Source organism: Triticum aestivum, chromosome 2A (genome assembly GCF_018294505.1).
Source record: "Triticum aestivum cultivar Chinese Spring chromosome 2A, IWGSC CS RefSeq v2.1, whole genome shotgun sequence".
In the NCBI taxonomy this organism is placed as follows: domain Eukaryota; kingdom Viridiplantae; phylum Streptophyta; class Magnoliopsida; order Poales; family Poaceae; genus Triticum; species Triticum aestivum.
In genome coordinates, this window is record NC_057797.1 from 645,924,608 (window position 1) to 645,948,523 (window position 23,916).

At 43.6% G+C, this 23,916-nt stretch overlaps 1 protein-coding gene across 1 annotated transcript; it reads right to left on the reverse strand.

Annotated features, from left to right (window-relative positions):
* Positions 1-232: 232 nt before the first annotated feature.
* Positions 233-4,610, reverse strand: LOC123189972 (probable WRKY transcription factor 12). Its single transcript, XM_044602511.1, has 4 exons — positions 4,094-4,610; positions 3,918-4,003; positions 3,622-3,777; positions 233-590 (listed from the first exon to the last, which is right to left on the reverse strand). Exons 1-4 carry the CDS (start codon positions 4,364-4,366, stop codon positions 416-418), a joined length of 690 nt encoding a protein of 229 aa, XP_044458446.1. The 5' UTR covers positions 4,367-4,610; the 3' UTR covers positions 233-415.
* Positions 4,611-23,916: the final 19,306 nt, after the last annotated feature.

A 23,916-nucleotide genomic window follows, 5' to 3' on the forward strand; every position in this document is an offset into this window, starting at 1 on the left:
ATTAACTGATGCCATGTATGGTTTTTGGGTCCAGTTTCCCTTATTAAGCGGACCAACTCTCTTCTTCTTAATGCAATGCGGGAGCTTCCCGCCCTCTGACGAGGTTCCGTCAAAAAGATATGAGATATGAGGATGTGGAGAGGGAAATATGAGGTGTGTTTCGTCAATGCTCGCGGACATGTTTGAGAGGCCGAATTAGCACCTCGCGACTGTAGATGCTCTAAGACATACATACCGATGCACAACAGGATATTATAACTCAATATATATATTTATCCTCCACATTGCATGTTTGCATGCAGTAATAATAACGGTGACTAGTCTATCTAAACCAAATTACCAAAAGCATGCATGCTTCTACCATACCCAGCTAATACGTGTTTTGTGTGCGTTTCGGCAAATATCAGCCGATCGATCAGAAGGAGGTGAAGGCGCAGCTGCCGGTGTGGTCGCCGGCGGCGTCGTCGTCGCTGCAGGGGGTGTGGGTGTGGCGGCCCTCGTAGGTGGTGATCACCATGCGGCAGTCCTCGGACAGCCTCTCCACACGCTTCTTCACGCGGCAGTTGCTGTGGGTGCACCGGTAGTAGCTCCTGCACGCACCCACACGTACGCAAATAAGACACAGACATATACAGGTTCAGAGAAGCCAATTTTGCCAGAAAAAAAATCAGTAATTAATCCACAATAGATCTCTCGAGACGCAGTACATCACATCACACGTGTCATAATAATCTATAATTGAAGTACTGGCACAGTTAACATTCATGAACACTGTATGATACTCATTGTGGAAAAAGATTGTAGTATCTATCACTACACACGTTCTTCAGTGTGAAAATACATGTATAACACTAAATATAGCAACATCTATAACACACCTAAGCCAAACCTCTTTTAAGTTTGACCAAGTTTGTAGATAAATATAGCAACATCTATAACACTATTAGCTTTATTAGAATCAACATAACATGTATTTTCATACTATACATATTTGATGTTGTACATAGCAATTTACCTATAAGGTTGGTCAAACTTGAAAAGGTTTGACTTGAGACTAACCTAGAACTTCAAGTTTTTGGAACAAAGGGAGTACAAGCTCCCCCGCAAAAAAAGGGAGTACAAGCTAAATGCAAGCATGGTCAGAACTTGACCAAAGCAGAAAAGAAATGTGGGAAATGATCTCTATACAAAAATAATATTAATTCAAAAACACCAAAACAGAAGGAAATAAAATACAGTATTACAGAGGCATGCCCGCTTCAACCCAATAAGATTGGAGATTATGGAATTGGCACCGATGAATATTTGGTTACAACGCAGGGGAAGTCATGATCCATTGGAATTTTTCTAGGTTACACTCAATGGAGTTTTCATTTACAGTCAAGTACAAAAGTGTATCACAAGAAAGATTGGTAGGGTTTTTAATCCCACAAACCTAACCAACTCTCTGGCTAGTGTTCCGCCCCTGCATGGCGAATGTTGTAAGGAATGATTGTGATAACCTTGTTTTAATTAATTAATAATTGGGATGTTTTTTTAACTCTCTGGCCAGAAGGTTTAGAAAACGCAGTGTTAGGGACAACACATGTTTGGTATATCATGCAACTATCCATATTCCTGAAAGAGCTCAAAACACTAGAATTTCTGAATACATGCCTATAATAAATGATTCAGAGCAAACGAAGACATTAGGAGATGATGGTGCATTGGACTTGAGGATTATTTACATAATTTTGAATGTATGTGAATTGGGAAAACGTAGGATTACAATATCATGTCACTCAAATGATAATGGTTGAATTTGTAACGAACTTTATTTAATTGCATGTATCACAGGAAAAACAAATGATTTTTCGTAAGAGGTTTAGGTGGATGCAAAGTTTCCTTTACAATGTAGTGCAAAGGAAGTCTTAGAAAAAAAATCATGTGGGATTCAATCCTACAAATCATGCACTTTTTTCCGATGAAGAGCACTTTTATTATTTTTAATTCATAATGTAGCATCAAGGAGATACAAATACAATGAGCACACACTCGGCCTCCGCACGACTATGATGCACACAACCAACACCAACGCGCACACACAAAGGATCATGCCCGTAAATAACAAAAGTCATACATGACCGATGTTGTACCTAGGAGGATGCAAAAAAGATGATGATCCATGCCGAGCAATTGCACATCCAATGAAGATGATGCATGCATACATGATCTGAATGTGGACAAAACCACGCGAGCTAAAAACTGTGTACGCACCAGGCAAGCAACCCAACAGCCAAGAGCCGTCTACAGGAACAGTTTATAAGAAATCCAGTTGCAATGCTCCAAAATTCCTATGAAAATCTTGCATTAATATAGGATCTCAAAGTACAATACGACGACGTTTGAGTTCATGCCAAAATTCCTATGAATTTGGATGGTAGAAATGAATTTCACAGAATTTTGGCAACCTCAAAGCATGGTTGGAAAGGTCATGGTATACTAAACAATCTAACACTATAATATTTTGCATGGAATTCATACAATGAATTAAAGTGTATGTAAATTCCTAAACAATTCATTTAATCAAGGATGCTCGGTTGAGTGGTGCATATCAATTCGATATGTCTTGGAGATCGACACAACGATGCTTCATTTTTATGCTTATTGTGTATACTAAATAATGAACAAGGCACCCATTTTGGGAAACATACTATAGTGCATATTTATCATACTTCCAAGTCTTTCTTAAGGTTATGTGTGGAGTGAGCGGAGATGCCAATGATTTGATTTTCTTAGAAACACTAAGTACAATGTAGACGCTCACATGCAAGTAAACCACCACCACATACACACACTCACACAACAACTACCGAAGACACGAGTTACGAAGCTTCAGATTGACGAATTCACCACATGGCCCACCGAAAGAATATATCACCTTAGTGGGACACAAAGAGCATCAAACCTATGGTTTGACCCCCGCTGTGCTGTGAGTACAACCATCCTCGTAAGAATCCAAGCACAGGTTGGTTCTCGACAATGTTTGAATGTTGACCCAAAGGCTTGGAAAGTAGATATATGGGTACGGGTTTTCCAAGCAACTTAGAGATAAATGATTCATTTTATAATGTGGGCAATGGATTAATTATCACTTATTCTGATTATGAAGGGCAAATTATTTGGCTTCTGTAATCCAATAACATATCTTAAAATTGTTTGATTCAAAGGATTTTTTATATAGAAAAAGAGGATTCCGGTCCTTAAGAATCCTCCTGTGTGGTTTGTGGTTTTTAGGATTGTAAACCATAGGGATTTTTCTAATGATTCATTTGCACTAGATTTTATAGAATTTTTTTTCATCAACTTCAACATCTTGAAAATAATTCTATGTCTTTCTGTGATGCAACCCAAAAAAAACAAAAAAAAACATGTAGGATTTGAATGGACATGTTATTGCTATCCCACTTTTTTCTATTTCCGCGTTTTCAGAATCTGCAAATTAGAGGCCATGAATGGGGACGGTCGGCGGAATCTAAGGCACTTCACAGTTCGCGCACATCCTCGAATTGGATTTGGGTATGTCATGCATATGTAGTACTAGTAGAAAACGAATTAGGGTAAGCACATGTGCGTGCATACCTGGGATGAAGGCTGTTCTTGACAACCTTCTGTCCGTACTTCCTCCACTTGTATCCGTCGTCCAGCACGTCCACTTCGCTCCTGGTCTGGAAGCAGAACCGCGGCTCCCTCATCTTCCTCCTCACCTTCATCTTCCCCTTCTCCGCCCCCTTCCACCTGCGCGCCCACCACCATCCGTCACCATACCCATCAGTCCCCTAGCTAGCTCGTGAAACCCTAGCTGTTAGCACTATCAGACGCCCAATCGTCCACTAACACTATACTGTACAGCAGGCATATAGCAACACACATCTTACCATGAGCTCGGACCATGGCAGCTGGCTGTGGTGGTAGTAGTAGTACTAGCAAACTCGTTGGCCGCTCTGGCCGCCGATGTGCCCGCCTGAGAGAAAACACAAGATTTCTAAGAAATCAACCAAGAAACACCATGCGACAACAAAGGCGGTCAAGCATGCACGTCAGCGTCAGTTACCTCGCCGGTGCCGCCCAAGGGCGCGAACCCGGTGGGCTTCTCGCAGGCGGCGGCGGAGTGGCAGAAGGGGATCCCCGGAAGCAGCGGGTACAGGCCCCCGCCATGGTCCGAGGAGAACATCACGCCGTGGTTCCCGGGCTGCTCTTGGAGCACCAGCGGCATCTGGTGAAGCTTGTGCTGGTTCGGCAATGGAGCGAGGAGGGGAGGGGATGCGTACGGATCGAGCGCGTAGAGGCTGGGAAGGCACGCCCCCAGCTGGCTACCCCCTTCCATGCAGGATCATGCACGCGATTGATCGGCGCGCGCGACCTAGCTTAGCTTGGGGGCATGAGATGCCAAGGAGAGGATAGAGAGAGGCTGATGGAGAGAGAGAGGGGTAGGTGATTTCTTGCCTAGGTTTGAGAGAGAAAGGGGAACAAGAGCGGTGGGCAAGCTATAGCTGGGAAGGGGACTGGACAGAGACCCACCCTTTAAAGAGCCTTTTGCTCAAATTGTGGTACTGCTCGTTGCTGTAGCTGCTCATCCTTCAGATTCATCCATCGGCTCCTGCTTTTGTAGCTTGTGTGGTGATGCTTACCTGTTATAAACTAGCTAGCGTTCTCTACATATGCTTTGTCAGTTACATGCAACAAGTTCCCCCAAGTTCTTTCTACGCCAAACGCATGGAGCTAGATTTCACATTGTTTTTCTAGAAGAAATTTCCGATTGTTAGTCATATAGCTTTTTTTTTGAGACAATGTTAGTCATATAGCTGGCCAAACGGGTCGTGCTAACTGGACCGGCCCGGTAGCACGCAAGAACGGCACGGCACGGCCCGAGCTAAACGGGCTAGGTCCGGCACGCGGCACGCCATGGGCCATGCCTGGGCCTGGAGGCTGGGCACGCGGGCCGGCACGGCACGGCCCATTTAATTTTTGTTCAGATTTTTTTATATATGACCTAAATTACAGCCCAATAGGCCTAAAATATAGCCCAACAGGCTAAAAATCAGATGGGCTAGCATGCTAAACGTGCCACGGGCCGGCCCGTTTAATAATCAGGCCGTGCCTGGGCCAGAGAGCCATGCTCGTGGGCCAGCACGACACGGCCCGACTATTAAACGTGCCATGGCGGGCCGTGTCGGGCCGGGCCGGCCCGTTTGGCCAGGTCTGGTTAGTCGTGTGGCATTTTGATCTAGGCATCGATCTACAGATCCGCCGGATGAAACTCTAGTTTTTCTTTTCAGTAGAGTTATGTGGCGGAGCTCCATTGGTGGTGACGAAGGTGTCAATATGGGAAGTAAATTTTCTCGAGCCTCTCCATCTTGATAATGTCAACTGTGGTGACTTGATAGCTTGTTGGCATGAATTCCCGCTGGTCTATTGGTGGGGAGGTTAGGGTTTGTCATGTTGGCAGCGGCGACGACTTCCTTTTGCAATTTGGTCATCCGCCTCCTCTCCATCATGTTGGTACGACCTCCGATGTCAGCGTGAGCCCTATGAGCTTTTTTGGAGGTTGGGATTTTAGATATGTGGATCTTCCGGCAACGCTGACTACCTTCATCTGTTTTTTCTATAGGGCGCCGGTCCGGCAGGACCATGGCCTTGATGACTTCCGTCCATGATCAACTGGATGACTCTGGCGGCAAAGAAGCGGTGGCGGTGCGTCACAACCCATTGATGGAGCTTTAAGTTCTCGTGATTTCTCCAACATGAATTGAAGAATGTCGTGCATGTGCTCCATGAGGTGGAAGGTAATTAGTGATAGTAATTTATGCAATTCAAAATTTGTTCAATATTAAGTGTATGTAAACCATTGACTAAGAAAAACCATTTTGGTCTCTCAACAAAGGGCAAATTGTAAATTAGGCCGCTAGATCAATTCTATACCGGATATATTGGTCCCAAAATTATCAAAAATATCTAGAATTTGTCCGCTGCACCACTAAATATGGGTCTAATAAGAATGATGTATCGACAATTGTTTGACACGTGGTACTAATTTTAGAGCAAAGAAGTTGAAAAGGAATCCGAAAGAATGCAAGAAATAAAACCCATGATTTGTGAAAATTTTGGTTGGCAAATTCAGCTAATTTGACAAAAATTAAGGAAAGTCTAATTTAAGGATTCATATAATTTGGAAAAAAATACATATTAAATTTTTGATTCTTTTTCTGAAACCAAAAAATATAGAAATTTTATTGGTAAATTGAAATGATAAAGATAGCAACAAAAAAATAGCAGGAAATATAGGTTTAAAAATGGAAAATATAATTAAAAACCTGCAAAGTGTAGCAAATAAACTTTTGAATTTTGGATCCATAACTAACCTAGAATAGCCATAAATGTTTTTATTTTAAAATTTCAAATATGCGTGAGATTTTCTAGAACATTTCTATCGAAGAATTTTTTTCCCTGTTTTTAAAATCATCTGATATTTTTGTGTCGGCTAAGCTGCCATATGTATGAAACCACAACCACGTTATTGTCAAAATTGCTTACCAAGGAAACAGTTTTGACACTCGAGAAACAAAGAATATTCCGCGTGGAGTTGATGGACCAAGTTATTCTTTGGCAGGATTGAGGAACCAAAGATATAATTTCTCCTTAATAACCTATAAGCGCATGTAAACTAATTCCCAACGTTATATTTCATGGCCTGGATACGAATAAAGCGGTAGTACATCAGATAGCTGAAGCACCATGATGTATCCTTTTCAGTCCCAAGCACGAGTCAAACTTGTGTGATTCGGAAGAGCCATATGGATACCTGTAATAGGCTGGGGAGTCCCCCCTTTTCGAAAAAAAATATGGATACCTGTAATGAAAATCATTTCAATCACAGATTTCGTTTTGTTTTCAAGTTTCACGGAGCTCCTCCCCCACTTTGAGCAAGAAAATTCAGGAGGGGCATGCATATCATTACCGGGCGCTTGTTGGGGGTGCAAGATTTTCAGTGATTGTACCTTTTGCTCCCGGCAATTGCTCAATAATTGTGGGGGAGTTTACACCAAAAGCCTCGCACACACTTCACTGTATACGCTCCCTCTTTTCTTGAAAAATCATCACGACGACCCATCTGCCATGATGCATCATGGGCACACAGCTCATCGATTCCAGCCACCAGCAGATGAACATACAGATTTACAGATGGACGAACGATAGATGCATGTCCATGCAAATGCTTACTCGAGGATGACAACAGCCGTATGCCCCAGCCAGTATACCAGACGCAACAGTCTTTCCATTTGTATTTGGAATCTTGCTAAGCTAGCTGCTCACCAGAAAATCAACCCATGTGCACAGTTCTTTTTCCATGTACTCCTACGTACGAGGGACCGAGGGAGGAAGCAAGCGTAGGTAGAATCCATGCCCAATCATGCGTATCGGTGGCCAGCCAGTGCTTGTGGTCATCCTGCATCTCTGTTCGTGCATATGGCCACACGCATGATACACCGATTGAAAACTTGATCAGGTTCAGCTGCGCCTCAATGGCCGGGCAAGCTAGTGGTGGGGCTGGCCGCGGCAGAAGACAGCAGCCATGGCCAACCAAACGCATTGCTGCTGCAGCACTCGCACTGATGTTTTCTTTCCAGATTAACCTACAGCTATAGCGGAGCTGCCGCCAGAGGGAATTTTGATCATTGCAGATGCTGCGAAAAGCCTCTTCTTCAGGGCCATCCACCCTCCCCAACCCAGAGAGCCACTTGCTTAATTTGCCCTACCTCATGCGATAGCATCTCCCTTTATCTCACAAACCCAGTGGGCAGTGCAGATTTCTGCAGGATTGTATCCGGATCAGGGGAAGATCCGAGGGCGGTGCGCGATTGCCAACCGGTCACGAGCCACGGGAGGGAGGGAGAGAGACAGGAAGCATGTGCGGAGCAGCGGCGTTGCACAGTTCCGTTGCCAAGTCTTTCTGCATGGTTTGGTTTCCCTGGAAAGGGAGGACCGCAGAGAGACGAACAGACAGCAGTACATGCATACTGGGAGTCTACCACCACAGTCCACAGTGGCACAGTGTACAGTTTACAGATGCAGCAAGAAAAGAATAGAAACCTAAAGTGGTAGACCCGTACTGTACAAAGAGCACCTAGGTATAGCTCGTAGGCTGAGTGTTCTTGCGTGTGCAAGTGTGCAACCATTTTCTTTGTCTGATCCTTTGGTCTCTCACTTTTTCGTCCCTGTCTAGTCCTTGTTTTCATAGTCTACTCATCTTGCCAAGAAAAATGGACATCATTGCTCGGATAGACAGCCCCATTGTCCGTTTGCTGCAGAGCAGGGCACCGAAAAGAGGGAGGGGAGAGCGCTGTCGACATCGACACCACCTGTTCTTTTCCCCCTGAAAAATCTTTGAAATGAGATGTCATTTATTTGGATAATGAAAGACATATATAGCTCCTCTTGAGCAATGAACACATTGCTTTTATTGCAATATACATACTGGACCAAATGAAAAAGACAAATATCTCAAAATGTGGCATGCAATGAAAAGGTGAAAACAAGAACATGTCCAATGTTGAAGTTGTAGCCCAAACAATGACACAAGTCTTTGAGAACCAATTCTAACATCGTAAATCATCACTTTTTTTGTCTTGCAATTGTTGTAGTAAGTATTTAGGATTGTTGCCAGCTCATGCCTAGCATATAACATGCGATGGACTCCAAAAGGAAAATTCAATTTCTTTTGTCAAACACAATGTCTTGTTTGCGTAACCAAATCTGCAAATACAGGATATGTTGAAGAATGCAACTCACAATCACAATTTGACCTTTCAAAAACAAAAAAATCAGAATTTAAAACGGACTCATCCTACATATCTAAGTAGGAGATCCCATTCTGAACATCATGAAGGGCATTTCAAACCCACCATAACTCATTTACTAGCACATGTAAGCAATCCGCGTCATCAATCACATGCAAACCCTCCACATTATTGCTATAAATTTCTGTGGCAACACACAAAGTATCATCTAGTTTAACTTAGCCATGTGACTAATTTATAGAAAAAAAACTGAATAATTCCACGAGCTAGTTATATATTTAAAGCAATGTAGGTTGAGGGAGTTGTTTGCAATCAAAGGTAATGTGTTGCGTAGTTTTATTCCTTATAGGGAATCAATATGGTTTCATGCATGAATCAATCTAATATATTGTCAAAACGAAACGCTTAAAAGTGGTTATGATTGAATTTCGTCTTTTATAGTTTCCCTTTATCCCTACAACAAATCAAAATAAATATAAACACCAAGGAATGAGGAGTAAAAGAGAGAAGCATGAGGGGTTGGCTAACGTGGCTCTTAACCTTTCAAACACTGTAGTAGAATGAATAATGAGAGTTCGTAGTTTAGTAGCTTTGGGTGCGGGGTGGCCTATCGATGCGTAGGTGGGGAACTGAGGGGGGGGGGGCGTTTGTGCCACAAAACACTATGTACTTGTCAACACAAATTCATTGATATGTAATCACACATAATGTAATGAAGAATGGACTGGAGTCGTAAAGCATCAGTACTAACAAAGTTGCAACTACCGTCTCACTATGAATAGTGTCGTCATCTACCACCAAGGGATGATCTGGTTTGGTGATTCACACAAGACATCAAATCCGGAATTTGATTTCCGTTGAGCTATTAAAAGTTCAACCGGAAATTGCAAGTGGGCTCTTTCTTTGATTAAGAATAGTGAAATTATCCTCGTCAAAAAAGAACAAGAGTAAAAGTCTGTCAAATATGAATGGTGAAAATTAAAATCTACTCCGATGTTGCCCACATACTCTGTGTTACACCCGTCATTCTTGATGTTTGAGGAAATGAGCATTGGCATGTTGGACTTGACGCGAAGACACGAGCGCTCCTTTTGTTCTAGTTTCACAAGAGGCGAATGTGTTGTATGTCATTGCTTCTCTCTATCAGTTAATAACCATTATCACTGGGTTGAATGAAAATGTATCCGGTGCACCGTGCACCCCGTGTACCTGACACTGGTTGAACATCATAGATGTTCCTATTTTTTTTTTTGATATTGTAAGAACATAGATGCAATAGGTACATACTACCCCACAAAATTTGAAACCAAAATTTGAGTTTTAGCTCGATAAGCCAAAATGAGAAATAACTACGCATACGACCTAGTTTAAGTTGGGCTATTAATTTGGCCCATTATCACTGTCACCCATACATTTGTTTTTGTGGTTTATAGAGCTCTAGATGAATTTGGATATGAGTTTTTGAGTTCGGTGGTATAGTGACCTCGATGTAAATTTTATTATGTTTGAGATGCTTTATACTTCTGATGAACTATTTTAATAGTTTTAGATCCTTTTGAAGATAAAAGTGGTACATATATATAAGTAGTAGGAGTACCTGCGTTTACCTTAGTTCATGCTTTTGGTTCCACCGTTGTGTCTAATTGAGCTGCATGCGTTAGATTTGATTACGTTAGAGCAAGTACAATAAGGTGACGTAGACGAGCTATAAGACTTTAAATATCATATTTTTGCTGAGTTGAAAGAGAGAATAAGAGAGAGAAGAGAAGCGGGCTACAAACTAATAGCCGGCTGTAGCACATGCCCCTAGAGACTTTATGAGAAAGGGGATATGAGCCCTGTACCAATAAAATAGTACTTACTTATATCCAACCATTATATTTCCCGGCTATAAACTTGTCTATATAAACTCCCGCATTAAGATATTTGCTAATGCTTTCAAAAGTAGTACATCTGCTGAAAGGGATGGGGCAGCCATACAAGGCCAATCACCTGCATTGATGAGTGGGCGCCTAGCACAACAATTCGGCCTATATCCCCACCAGTGTGATCTCCATTACAGATGGACAAATCTGTCTAGAAACAGAGCTCTTTTATCGCGGAATTAGACCAGCTATTAACATTGGCTTATCCGTCAGTCGCGTCGGGTCTGCCACTCAGTTGAAAGCTATGAAACAAGTCTGCGGTAGTTCAAAACTGGAATTGGCACAATATCGCGAAGTGGCCGCCTTCGCTCAATTTGGGTCAAACCGTGATGCTGCGACTCAGGCATTACTCAATAGAGGTGCAAGGCTTACATAAGTGCCCAAACAACCACAATATGAACCACTTCCAATTGAAAAACAAATTGTTGTGATTTATGCTGCTGTCAACGGCTTCTGTGATCGCGAGCAAGAAATTACTATTTATTTGATAATGGAAAGGGATGGAGTTTTTCTCGCTTTTGGCATAGCAGGCCTCTCTTTGGGAGGCCCGCACGACGGGCTATTAGCTCAGTGGTAGAGCGTGCCCCTGATAATTGCGTCGTTGTGCCTGGGCTGTGAGGGCTCTCAGCCACATGGATAGTTCAATGCGCTCATCAGTGCCTGACCGGAAGATGTGGATCATCCAAGGCACATTAGCATGGCGTACTCCTCCTGTTTGAATCGGAGTTTGAAACCAAACAAATTTCTCCGGTTCCTATTTTTTTTCTTAGTTGACCCTATATTTCTATTGGATCCTAAGCTTCATCGGGGCTATATATGACGTGGCAACATCATATAGACAGCAACAGCTGACTATACTACTAACCATGCTCTTAGGTGATCATTTCCATAAGCCATTTCTATCATGAACCAATCACTCTATACTGCAGTGGAGCAGATGGATCGTTCTCGAACTCGATCGGCATCATCATATTTCCTTTCCTTTTGCTTTTCAATTGGGTCTATGTATGTGTGCACCTTGTGTATGAGAATCATGAGCCGCTCGAATGCCTCCAAATTAAACGGCCTTTCCAGCTTCCGCCCGGGTTCCCTTGTTTCTTGACGCTCGACCGGCCTAGCGACCAGACCATCATGACGCATCTCCCCGTATCCGGCAGCTATCTCTCCCAAGATGGTTATCTGGCCCTTGAGGCCTATGTATAGCCTTTCGACGGGTGGCTGAGAGACGTGTGATGTACTATCGATGTTGTTACTTTATTTGCAGCCTTTTCGAGCTCCAGATTTCAGTATCATCAGCATGCTCAAGTATCTTAAATTTCTCTCTTCGTGACAGTTTCTTGATCTATGGTAGTAGATGCGTTCTCCATGTGTGCGTACTGCGTACCACCCGTGGTAGAGAGTTTGTTTGTCACACGGACGGCGACATAGACACGATCTCTGAGACTGAGAGGAGGCAAGGGAAGCGACCAAGATCCAATCCGATAAGGTGGACGGGGCGGGCGAGTGGTGCATGCAGTCTGCGCTTTTGTAATGGCGGTGCGGGCGCCGGTTGCCCAGGCTTTCGGCGGCCGGACCGGTCCCCACGTACTACGCGGGTCGCTGCCCGCGGAGGGGCAGCATCATCCATCTCGGCGACACGGACACGATCGCACGCACGCACGACACGCGACGACGTTTCGCTCGTTGCCGGTCGCCTCCACGCACGCACACGGCACCCGTACGGTGGCCGGCACGGCACACGCGCCTGCCCCCCCTCCACCGTACCCGCCCGCGCGCGCCACGGCGGCGTCGGCGTCGGCTTCTCGCATCGGATCGTCAAATCATGCGGGTGCGACTGCGCCCATGCGTGCCGGTCGGCCGGTTCCCCCAACGTTGTTCAGGTAGCGGTAGCGTGCGGCCGCTCGTCAAGGACGTGCGTGCGCCGGAGCGCGCGGGCCACGGGAGAGCACGCGCGGGACACATCGTGGCATGCGTTGTCCCAGTACCAGCGCGCGTGACGTAAATGCACCGTCCGAAGAACACCCATGCATTGCGCATCAGCGCTTGCGCAGCGAGCGAGTAGCGTCTGCTCACTTGAGTTGAGCCCCGTGAAGGCCAGCTACTGACAGCAGTGGGCATAGACCCAAATGACTGCATATTTCCTATTGCTATGGGTTTGGTGAAAGTGAAGTCTACTTATACATGGAAACGGTTCTTGACAACACTTAAGAATGATCTCAACATTGTGAACACATACCCATATACTATCATGAGTGACAAGCAAAAGGTAATGCAAATGTGTGCTTCTTCATGTGTACATGAGCTCTATAGAACTGTGCTTCTTCATGTGTGCTTATGTGTGACTTTGTGCAAATTTTCAGGGTATAATAAATGCAGTTGGGAAAGTTTTTCCAGATGCTGAGCACAGATTTTGTGTTAGGCACTTATACCAGAACTTTCAGAAGAAGTTTAAAGGGGAAACACTGAAAAACCTTTTGTGGGCCATGGCAAGATCAACAAATTTACCAAAGTGAACACAAAACAGAGAGAAAATGAGAGAGGCCAACATTGAAGCTTACAACTGGCTTGAGGACAAAAAGCACCTAAACAATGGGTTAAGAACTTCTTTAGTGACTTCCCCAAGTGTGATATCCTCTTGAACAACATGTCTGAGGTCTTCAATAGGTACATTTTCCAGTTCTTCTTTAATTTCCATTGATGCTTTCATTGATGAGTGAATTGCTCATTTAAATACTTTGCAACTGTTTTACTCATACAACTGTTTTAAATACATTGCAACTACATACTAGATGCCAGGGGTATGTGCATTATATCCATGTTAGAATGTATCTTGGGAAAACTTTCATTAAGACTTGCTAGCAAGCATAGGGAGGCAGTGGAAAAGTGGACTGGAAGAATCTGTCCAAAAATTAGAAAGAAGTTAGAAAAGAATGCAGAGTTGAGTGGTAACTGTTTTCCAAAAGATGCTGGCAATGGCATTTATCATGTGCAATCTGGACCCAACTCATATATAGTTGATATCATTGGTAGAACTTGTGATTGCAAGAGCTGGGGGTTGAGTGGAATTCTTTGTCCACATGCTATAGCAGTTTGTAGGGCTGAGAGGATAGACCCTGAGGAGCTGGTGCACAAATGTTACACCATAGAAACATATCTGAAGGCCTATGGTCACAATATCATGCCTCCCAGAGACAGGACCCACTTGGATAAGCTAAATGGAATGTACATCCATCCTCCTTTGTTTACTAAGGTCATGGGATGTAGCGACCAGACCTCAAACAGTCTGATCTCTGTGCTCCGGTGTCATTCCTGGATCAGTAATGCTGACACCACACAGTACTCGGAGGATGTATAACAGAGTAGCAATCACACACTTATTACATCGAGTGTCTCAAAAGAGAACTTATTACAATGAATATGGCTTAAGGCCATCTAATAACGATAACAGCGGAAGGCTTGGAAGATAAGTGAGTCCATCAACTCCAACGGCATCACTGAGTATAGAACCACGACCTAAAAACTCCTTAATCGTCGTCTGAAAAGTCTGCAACATTAACGTTGCAGCCCGAAACGGGTCAGCACATGGAATATGCTGTCAATGTAACACATAAAGAGTAATGGAATGAAACAGCTATACTATATGCATATTTGGCTGGTGGAAAGCTCTATGGTTACAGTTTTGCGTAAAGCCAATTTTTCCCTACTTCAAAGGAATAAAATTTATTTATCTATCATGGTAGTTGTTAAACATTGAGAATGGTTGACAACATTCTCAATCCCAATTAAGCATCATCATTAAACAAAAACCAACAAAATTAATTTAGAGTAACACGTTGAGATTCACATGAAAATCCAGGTACTAGATACTCAAGATGTCCATAACCGGGGACATGGCTAACCATGATTAGTTTATTACACTCTGCAGAGGTTTGCGCACTTTTCCCCACAAGACTCGATCGCCTCCGTTTGGTTTCTCGCACTACAAGGTGTTTGAGAAGACGGATGACCGAGACATAGTCTTTCAGAAGCGCTAGCACCTTACGAGCGGGTAGACCATACCACCTACATCCCCTACATCTGCTAGTCTACCACTATAAGAGTTCGCACGACTTAGTCAACTATGCTAGAGCCCATAATAGTTTGTGGCTGCACACGTAAGTTTCTAGCATGAATAATCTCATGATCCCTTTGAGTCTGGGTGGCGGTCCAAAAGAAAACAGGCAAGTCCTGGAATACCCAGGTGCCTCAATCCACCCAGATGTGTGTTTAAGTTGCCACCTTAGATAAACTATTAATTAACCAAACTCACATCTGTCATGGATATCACTCACCAATCCACGTCTACTAGCATAGCATGGCATAATAAGCAAACGTAGAAGTAACTCCCAAAGGTTTGATAATAAACAGGTAATAGGTACTACCTCAACTACTTCCCATCCCACAATTCAATTAGATCCTAATCATGCAATGTGTGAGGATTGATCTAATGCAATAAAACTGGATAGTAGGAAAGGTATGATCAAAGTGTTACTTGCCTTGCTGATGATCCGGGAAACCTAGCGATTCGAAGTAACAAGCGGCGCACTCCGGGTATTCTATCGCATACAAACAAACAAGCATACAATAAGTACTCATCTAATACACGGGTAAAACTCAAATAAAAGATCTAACCAGAAGGTTCAACTTAAGAACTCCGGTTGGCAAAAAAAATCAAATCGAACGAAGCAACGAAAATCAAACGGCGAAAGAAAACAACTTCGTTCTACTAATCTGGATCTAGAGCAAATTTTATAGTAGCAAAATCTTGTTTAAGTTGGTTAAACGGATAGAGGGTTTCGAGACGAAACTCCAGACGCTTGAATCGCCTGATTCCGATAAACGAGCGAAAAGTTATACTAAAACGAAAATCGGATCAGGAACCGCGATCAGAAAAATCACGGATTTAATCCGAGAAAAAGAAAAACGATGAACGTTCGGTAGAACGAACGAACGGACGAACGCTCGCTATTTAAATAAACTGGAAAAACCGATCTATTTAAAAAAACTGAATCTAAAAAAAACCGACGGAAAAAAACCAACGGAAAACCGATCGGTTTTCTAAAAAAACCGGGCACGGATTTCGAGGCGGCGGCGAACCTCGGCAAGCGTGCGGGCGGGGTGGCGGCTCCGGCGGGGCGGCGGCTGCGCGCAGGCGGCGGCGGCGGGGCAGGCGGCGGCGGCGGGGTCGGGCGGCGGCGGTGGGTCGGCGGCGGCGGGGTCGGGCTGGCTTGGGGCTAGGGTTCCCCGGGGCTGGGCCGGCTTATAAAGCCACCTCGGGCCGGAGTCCTAACCGGACACGGCCCGTAGGTCGGTTCGTTTTTTTATTAACGCACAGAAGAAAAATAAAAAGAAAATACTAAACGGACTTCAAAAATTTCGAAATAAATTTTCACGAGCTTTCTAAAATCAAGCCGCACAAGGTGAACATTTATTTGGGACCTAAATGCAATTTTGAAAAACACACATTTTTCTTAAATTCAAATAAAACACCGAAAAACTCTGAAATAAAATCTTATTTGATTTTATTATTTGATCCTTAATATTTCTTTATTTTGGGAAAATCATTTTATTCCCTCTCTCATATTTTTGTAATAGAAATAATTGATGATAAAATAAATAAAATCAAATGATTCTATTCTCAAAATTTGAGAAAACTCAAATATGAAAATAACGAAACCCCCAACTCTCTGTGTGGGTCCTTGTGTTGCTTAGGATTTCTAGGATCAACCAAAATGCAAAATAAAATATGATATGCATAGATGATCTAATGTATAACATTCCAAATTGAAAATTTGGGATGTTACAAACCTACCCCCTTAAGATGAATCTCGCCCTCGAGATTCGGGTTGGCTAGAAAATAGGTGAGGGTGGTCCTTGAGCAAATCTTCCTCTCGTTCCCAGGTGGCTTCATCCTCCGTGTGGTGGCTCCACTGAACCTTGCAAAACTTGATAACCTTGCTGCGAGTAACTCGGCTGGCAAACTCGAGAATCTTAACTAGTTTCTCCTCATAAGTCAAATTGTTATCCAACTGAATAGTTTTCAATGACACTGTGTCTCTCAAAGGTATGTCAGCCATCTCTGCGTGGCACTTCTTTAACTGAGAAACGTGGAACACATCATGAACTCCTGACAATCCTTCGGCAATTCCAACTTGTAGGCCACTTCTCCCATACGCTCCAAAACTCGATATGGTCCTACAAATCGTGGCGCTAACTTCCCTTTAACTCCAAAACGCTTTGTTCCCCGAAGTGGAGATACTCGAAGATAAGCTCTATCTCCGACTTCGTAAACTGTCTCCTTGCGTTTAGAATCTGCATAACTTTTCTGCTGGACTGGGCTATCCTGAGCCTATCGCGAATCAACTTCACCTTCTGTTCAGACTCTTTAATCAAGTCAGGACCAAACAACTGGCGGTCTCCAACTTCGTCCCATGACAACGGTGTCCTGCACCTCCTCCCGTACAAAGCTTCGAAAGGGGCCATCTTCTCTGTTGTTGTAAGAGAACTCTACATATGGTAAATTGTCGTCCCAACTAGATCCATAATCTAGCGCACAAGCTCTTAGCATATCCTCCAAAATCTGATTGACTCTCTCGGTCTATCCATCTGTCTGTGGATGAAAAGCCGTACTGAATTCTAGCCTGGTTCCCAAGGTTTCGTGCAACTGCTTCCAGAACTTTGAGGTAAACTGGGTTCCTCTATCTGATATGATACTCCTTGAAACTCCATGCAAATATACGATCCTGGTCATGTATATCTTTGCCAACTTAGCACTGTTGTAAGTGGTCTTTACCGGGATGAAATGAGCTACTTTCGTCAATCGATCAACTACAATCCAAATTGAGTCATAGCCTGAACGGGTCCTAGGTAATCCCGTGATAAAATCCATGCCTAGCTTATCCCACTTCCATTCGGGTATCGGCAATGGTTGTAACAATCCTGCTGGCTTCTGATGCTCTGCCTTTACTCTCTGGCATACATCACAAACTGCTACGTACTCCGCAATATCCTTCTTCATTCCGGTCCACCAGAAAATATTCTTCAAATCCAAATACATCTTGGTATTTCCTGGGTGAATTGAATATGGTGAATCGTGTGCCTCTTGCAATATCAACTTCCTGATCTCCGGGTCATTGGGCATGTAAACACGGTCTTCAAACCATAGGGTGTCGTGCTCATCCTCACGAAATCCTTTAGCTTTTCCTTTACTAAGTTTCTCCTTTATAGCGGCAATCTCTTTGTCAGTCCTTTGAGCTTCTCTGATTCTATCCATCAAAGTTGACTGAATCTCCAATGCGGCTACATAGCCTCTCGGAACTATTTCCAAACATAGTTCACGAAGATTTTCTGCTAACTCCTTGGGTATTTCTCCCGTCATTAACGTATTGACATGGCTCTTACGGCTTAAGCGTCAGCTACTACATTAGCCTTTCCGGGATGGTAATGCAATTTCATATCATAATCCTTGATGAGCTCCAACCATCTCCTTTGCTGAGATTCAACTCCTTCTGTGTGAAAATGTACTTCAAACTCTTATGATCCGTGTACACCTCACAATGGTTTCCAATGAGGAAATGCCTCCATGTTTTCAAAGCATGCACTACGGCTGCTAACTCCAAATCATGCGTGGCATAATTCAACTCATGAGGCTTCAGTTGTCTTGAGGCATATGAAACAACTCTCCCTTCCTGCATAAGCACTGCTCCAAGTCCTCGACGTGAAGCGTCGCAATACACCTCATAATCTTTGGTCTGGTCTGGCAAAATCAACACTGGTGAGGTAACCAAACGTTTCTTCAACTCTTGGAAACTAGCCTCACATTCCTCCGTCCATATGAACTTGGTATCTTTCTTTAACAACTCAGTCATAGGCTTCGCAATCTTTGAGAAATTCTCAATAAATCTCCGGTAGTACCCTGCGAGTCCAAGAAAACTCCGGATCTCTCCAACGGTAGTTGGTGCTTCCCACTTGGTCACGGTATCAACTTTAGTGGGATCAACTGCTATACCTTCTCCAGATATAACGTGTCCGAGGAATCCTACTTCCTTCAACCAAAACTCACATTTGCTGAACTTGGCATATAATTGATGTTCTCTGAGCTTTCCAAGTACCAAACGCAAATGTTCCTTATGTTCCTCTTCATTCTTTGAGTAAACCAGGATATCATCAATGAACACCACGACGAACTTATCCAAAACTCCATAAACACTTTGTTCATCATGTTCATAAAATAGGCAGGTGCGTTAGTCAGACCAAATGACATAACGGTATACTCGTACAGCCCATACCTGGTGGTAAAAGCTGTCTTCGGAATATCCTGTTCTCGAATCTTCAACTGGTGGTATCCTGATCGCAGATCGATCTTGGAAAATACCTTAGCTCCTTGCAATCGATCGAACAGATCATTGATCATCGGTAGTGGGTACTTGTTCTTGATCGTTACTTCATTCAATCCTCGATAATCAACAACCATCCTTAACGATCCATCCTTCTTCTCCACTAGAAGTACTGGCGATCCCCAAGGTGAAGAACTTGGGCGAATATATCCCTTATCCAGTAACTCCTTAATCTGCTTCTTAATTTCCACCAAATCCTTTGCTGGCATCCTATATGGTCTCTTTGATATTGGCCCTGTGCCTGGCAATAGCTCAATCAAAAACTCAATATCTCTATCCGGTGGCATGCCTGGCAACTCCTCTGGAAATACTTCAGGGAAATCCCTTACCACTGGTACTTCCTCCTGCACAACTCCTGTTAGGCAATTTACTTGAGTCCTCTTTGGCACATGCCGGGATACATACTTGATCCTTCTCCCTTCTGGGGTGGTAAGCAAAATTGACTTACTAGCACATTCAATATTCCCTTCATACTTTGATAACCAATCCATGCCTAATATCACATCCAATCCTTGGGATTCCAATACTATTAGGTCTGAGGGAAAAACATAGTTACCAATCCTTAATGGTAACCGATCACACCATAGACTAGCCATATATTCTGCTCCAGGCGAGGTTACTAACATGGGTGACCTAAGGGCTTGGGTTGATAGGTTATACTTATCCACAAATCCCCTTGAGATGTATGAATGCGATGCACCAGTATCAAAAAGAACGAGTGCAGTAAATGACTTAACCAAAAACTTACCTATTACTGCATCAGGCTGAGCTTCAACCTCCTCCACGCTAACGTGGTTCACCTGTCCCCTGTTGAAAGGGTTCGGCTTCTTCCCAGAACTTCCATTGCCATTTTGGCCTTCAGGACATTCATTGGCATAGTGTCCGGTCTTCTGACACTTAAAGCAAGTGACTTGGCTCAGGTCCTTCTTGGCTGGGGTTGATGGGTTGGTGCGATTCTGGCCGTTGCTTCCTCCATTGCCATTACCATTCTTGGTGCCATTGTGATTGTGCGAGCTACCTCCTCCATGGGTATGCTGAAAATGTCCTCCCGGTCTAGGGGTAAAACGTGGCTTCTGCTGAGCTCCTGAAGTGTACTTTCCTTGTCCATACTTCCTCTTGCGATTCTCAATTTGCTGCTGCTTCCCTTCAATCATAAGAGCACGATCTACCAACTCCTGGTAGTTGTTGAAGGTTGCTACCATCAACTGCATGCTCAACTCATCATTCAGTCCTTTCAGAAACTTCTCCTGCTTAGCTGCATCCGTAGCGACGTCATCTGGTGCATAACGTGCTAATTTACTAAAGTCCTCCACATACTGGCCAACTGTCCTTCCTCCTTGGCGCAAGTTGCGAAACTCACGCTTCTTCATGGCCATAGCTCCTGCTGAAACATGGGCAGTACGAAAAGCCTGCTGAAACTGGTCCCATGTGACAGTGTCGACAGGGAAAGTGGCTGTGAAATTCTCCCACCATGATGCTGCGGGTCCTTCAAGCTGATGTGCGGCAAACTTCACCTTCTCTGCATCTGTGCATCCTGCTGTGGTCAACTCCCTAGCTGTCTTGCGGAGCCAATCATCTGCTACTATCGGCTCGGTGCTACTGGAAAACACCGGCGGATTCAGCCTAAGAAAACGGGCTAAGTGGTCAACAGGTGGTGGTGGTGGTGGGTTGTTGTTGTTGTTCCCCTGATTCTGATTCTGGACTAGCAACTGCATCAATGTGTTCTGCTGCTGGATCAACTGGGTGAGCTCCGGTGGAAAGGCAAATCCGGGGTCACGTCTCGGAGGCATCTGAGGGGTTTAGAAAAGATGAGATGTAAGAATAGAGGGGGTCTAAAGAGAAAACACTACCCATATGCACATGAGGCAAAAACAAACAATTCACTTCATTCAATCAAACAAGGGCATACAATCGATCTATCTATCGCAAAAGTGCTCGGACTACTATATTTACATGGTGGACTACTACTACTGATGAGGTGGTCTACTAGAAATATTCTTCGGTTGCAGACTCCATGATATCAGCTCCAGCTTCATCAACATAGTCATCATCGCTACTATCTGGATCCGAGTCGGTGTCGTCGATGATGATGTAGTCTTCCGGGCTAATCTCCTTGGGTTCTTCGTCTTCCTCCACTGGTGTAGGGCCTCCCATAAATATTCCAATCTTCTTGATCAGGTCGTCATTCTTCTCCACCAATACTTCAATTTCCTCTTCATAATCTTCACGTGTAGCCTTGAGTTCTTCCTCCAGTTCCTTGATTCTAGTCTTAGCCTTCTTCAGATCTATCATGTCGGCACACATCTGGTTCTCCTGTCGTCGAATGTGCTGGTTTAACTCCTGGATAAAAGCTGCGATTGATCTATCCTTCCTGGTGCTGATCATCTCCCAGTGCTCATCTCGGCGCCCACAAATCTGGTAGATAGTATCCTTGAGATCCTTGCGGTATACTTCTCCAATGCGTCCCATGGCGATGTGAGCTGCCATGCTCTTTCCTAGACTCCAAGTTGGTGCATCAAAAGAAAACTCTATGGGCTCAGTGACTGGCATGAACGTCCTTCCTGGAACTTGAACTTGAATCATCCAGCGCTCTTCTTCAGGTAAAGTGGCGTTGTAGGTTCCGGTGAAACTTGGTACTCCTATATTCAGGTATCTAGTGACTTCCTTCAAGTGACGTCCAAAGGGTGTGTCTTCATCCGGTTGCGTGAACTTGTTCCTTGCATCCGCCATCCTAGAGAGTAGAAAAGATGAGAAGTCAGAAGAGAAGAGAGTGAAAAGTGATCTAGGTCTTTTTAGCTTAGTGGTCGTGTCCTACAGTCAGCGTGTGCTCTGATACCATCTCTGTAGCGACCAGACCTCAAACAGTCTGATCTCTGTGCTCCGGTGTCATCCCTGGATCAGTAATGCTGACACCACACAGTACTCAGAGGATTTATAACAGAGTAGCAATCACACACTTATTACATCGAGTGTCTCAAAAGAGAACTTATTACAATAAATATGGCTTAAGGCCATCTAATAACGATAACAGCGGAAGGCTTGGAAGATAAGTGAGTCCATCAACTCCAAGGGCATCACTGAGTATAGAACCATGACCTAAAAACTCCTTAATCGTCGTCTGAAAAGTCTGCAACATTAACGTTGCAGCCCGAAACGGGTCAGCACATGGAATATGCTGGCAATGTAACACATAGAGAGTAATGGAATGAAACAGCTATACTATATGCATATTTGGCTGGTGGAAAGCTCTATGGTTACAGTTTTGCGTAAAGCCAATTTTTCCCTACTTCAAAGGAATAAATTTATTTATCTATCATGGTAGTTGTTAAACATTGAGAATGGTTGACAGCATTCTCAATCCCAATTAAGCATCATCATTAAACATAACCCAACAAAATTAATTTAGAGTAACATGTTGAGATTCACATGAAAATCCAGGTACTAGATACTCAAGATGTCCATAACCGGGGACACGGCTAACCATGATTAGTTTATTACACTCTGCAGAGGTTTGCGCACTTTTCCCCACAAGACTCGATCGCCTCCGTTTGGTTTCTCGCACTACATGGTGTTTGAGAAGACGGATGACCGAGACATAGTCTTTCAGAAGCGCTAGCACCTTACGATCGGGTAGACCGTACCACCTACATCCCCTACATCTGCTAGTCTACCACTGTAAGAGTTCGCACGACTTAGTCAACTATGCTAGAGCCCATAATAGCTTGTGGCTGCACACGGAAGTTTCTAGCATGAATAATCTCATGATCCCTTTGAGCCTGGGTGGCGGTCCAAAAGAAAACAGGCAAGTCCTGGAATACCCAGGTGCCTCAATCCACCCAGATGTGTGTTTAAGTTGCCACCTTAGATAAACCATTAATTAACCAAACTCACATCTGTCATGGATATCACTCACCCAATCCACGTCTACTAGCATAGCATGGCATAATAAGCAAACGTAGAAGTAACTCCCAAAGGTTTGATAATAAACAAGTAATAGGTACTACCTCAACTACTTCCCATCCCACAATTTAATTAGATCCTAATCATGCAATGTGTGAGGATTGATCTAATGCAATAAAACTGGATAGTAGGAAAGGTATGATCAAAGTGTTACTTGCCTTGCTGATGATCCGGGAAACCTAGCGATTCGAAGTAACAAGCGGCGCACTCCGGGTATTCTATCGCAGACAAACAAACAAGCATACAATAAGTACTCATCTAATGCACAGGTAAAACTCAAATAAGAGATCTAACCAGAAGGTTCAACTTAAGAACTCCGGTTGGCAAAAAGAATCAAATCGAACGAAGCAACGAAAATCAAACGGCGAAAGAAAACAACTTCGTTCTACTAATCTAGATCTAGGGCAAATTTTATAGTAGTAAAATCTTGTTTAAGTTGGTTAAACGGATAGAGGGTTTCGAGACGAAACTCCAGGCGCTTGAATCGCCTGATTCCGATAAACGAGCAAAAAGTTATACTAAAACGAAAATTGGATCAGGAATCGCAATCAGAAAAATTGCGGATTTAATCCGAGAAAAAGAAAAATGACGAACATTCGCTAGAACAAAAGAACGGACGAATGCTCGCTATTTAAATAAACCGGAAAAACCGATCTATTTTAAAAAACTAAATCTAAAAAAACCGACAAAAAAAACCAACGGAAAACCGATCGGTTTTCTAAAAAAAATGGGCATGGATTTCGATGCGGCGGCGAACCT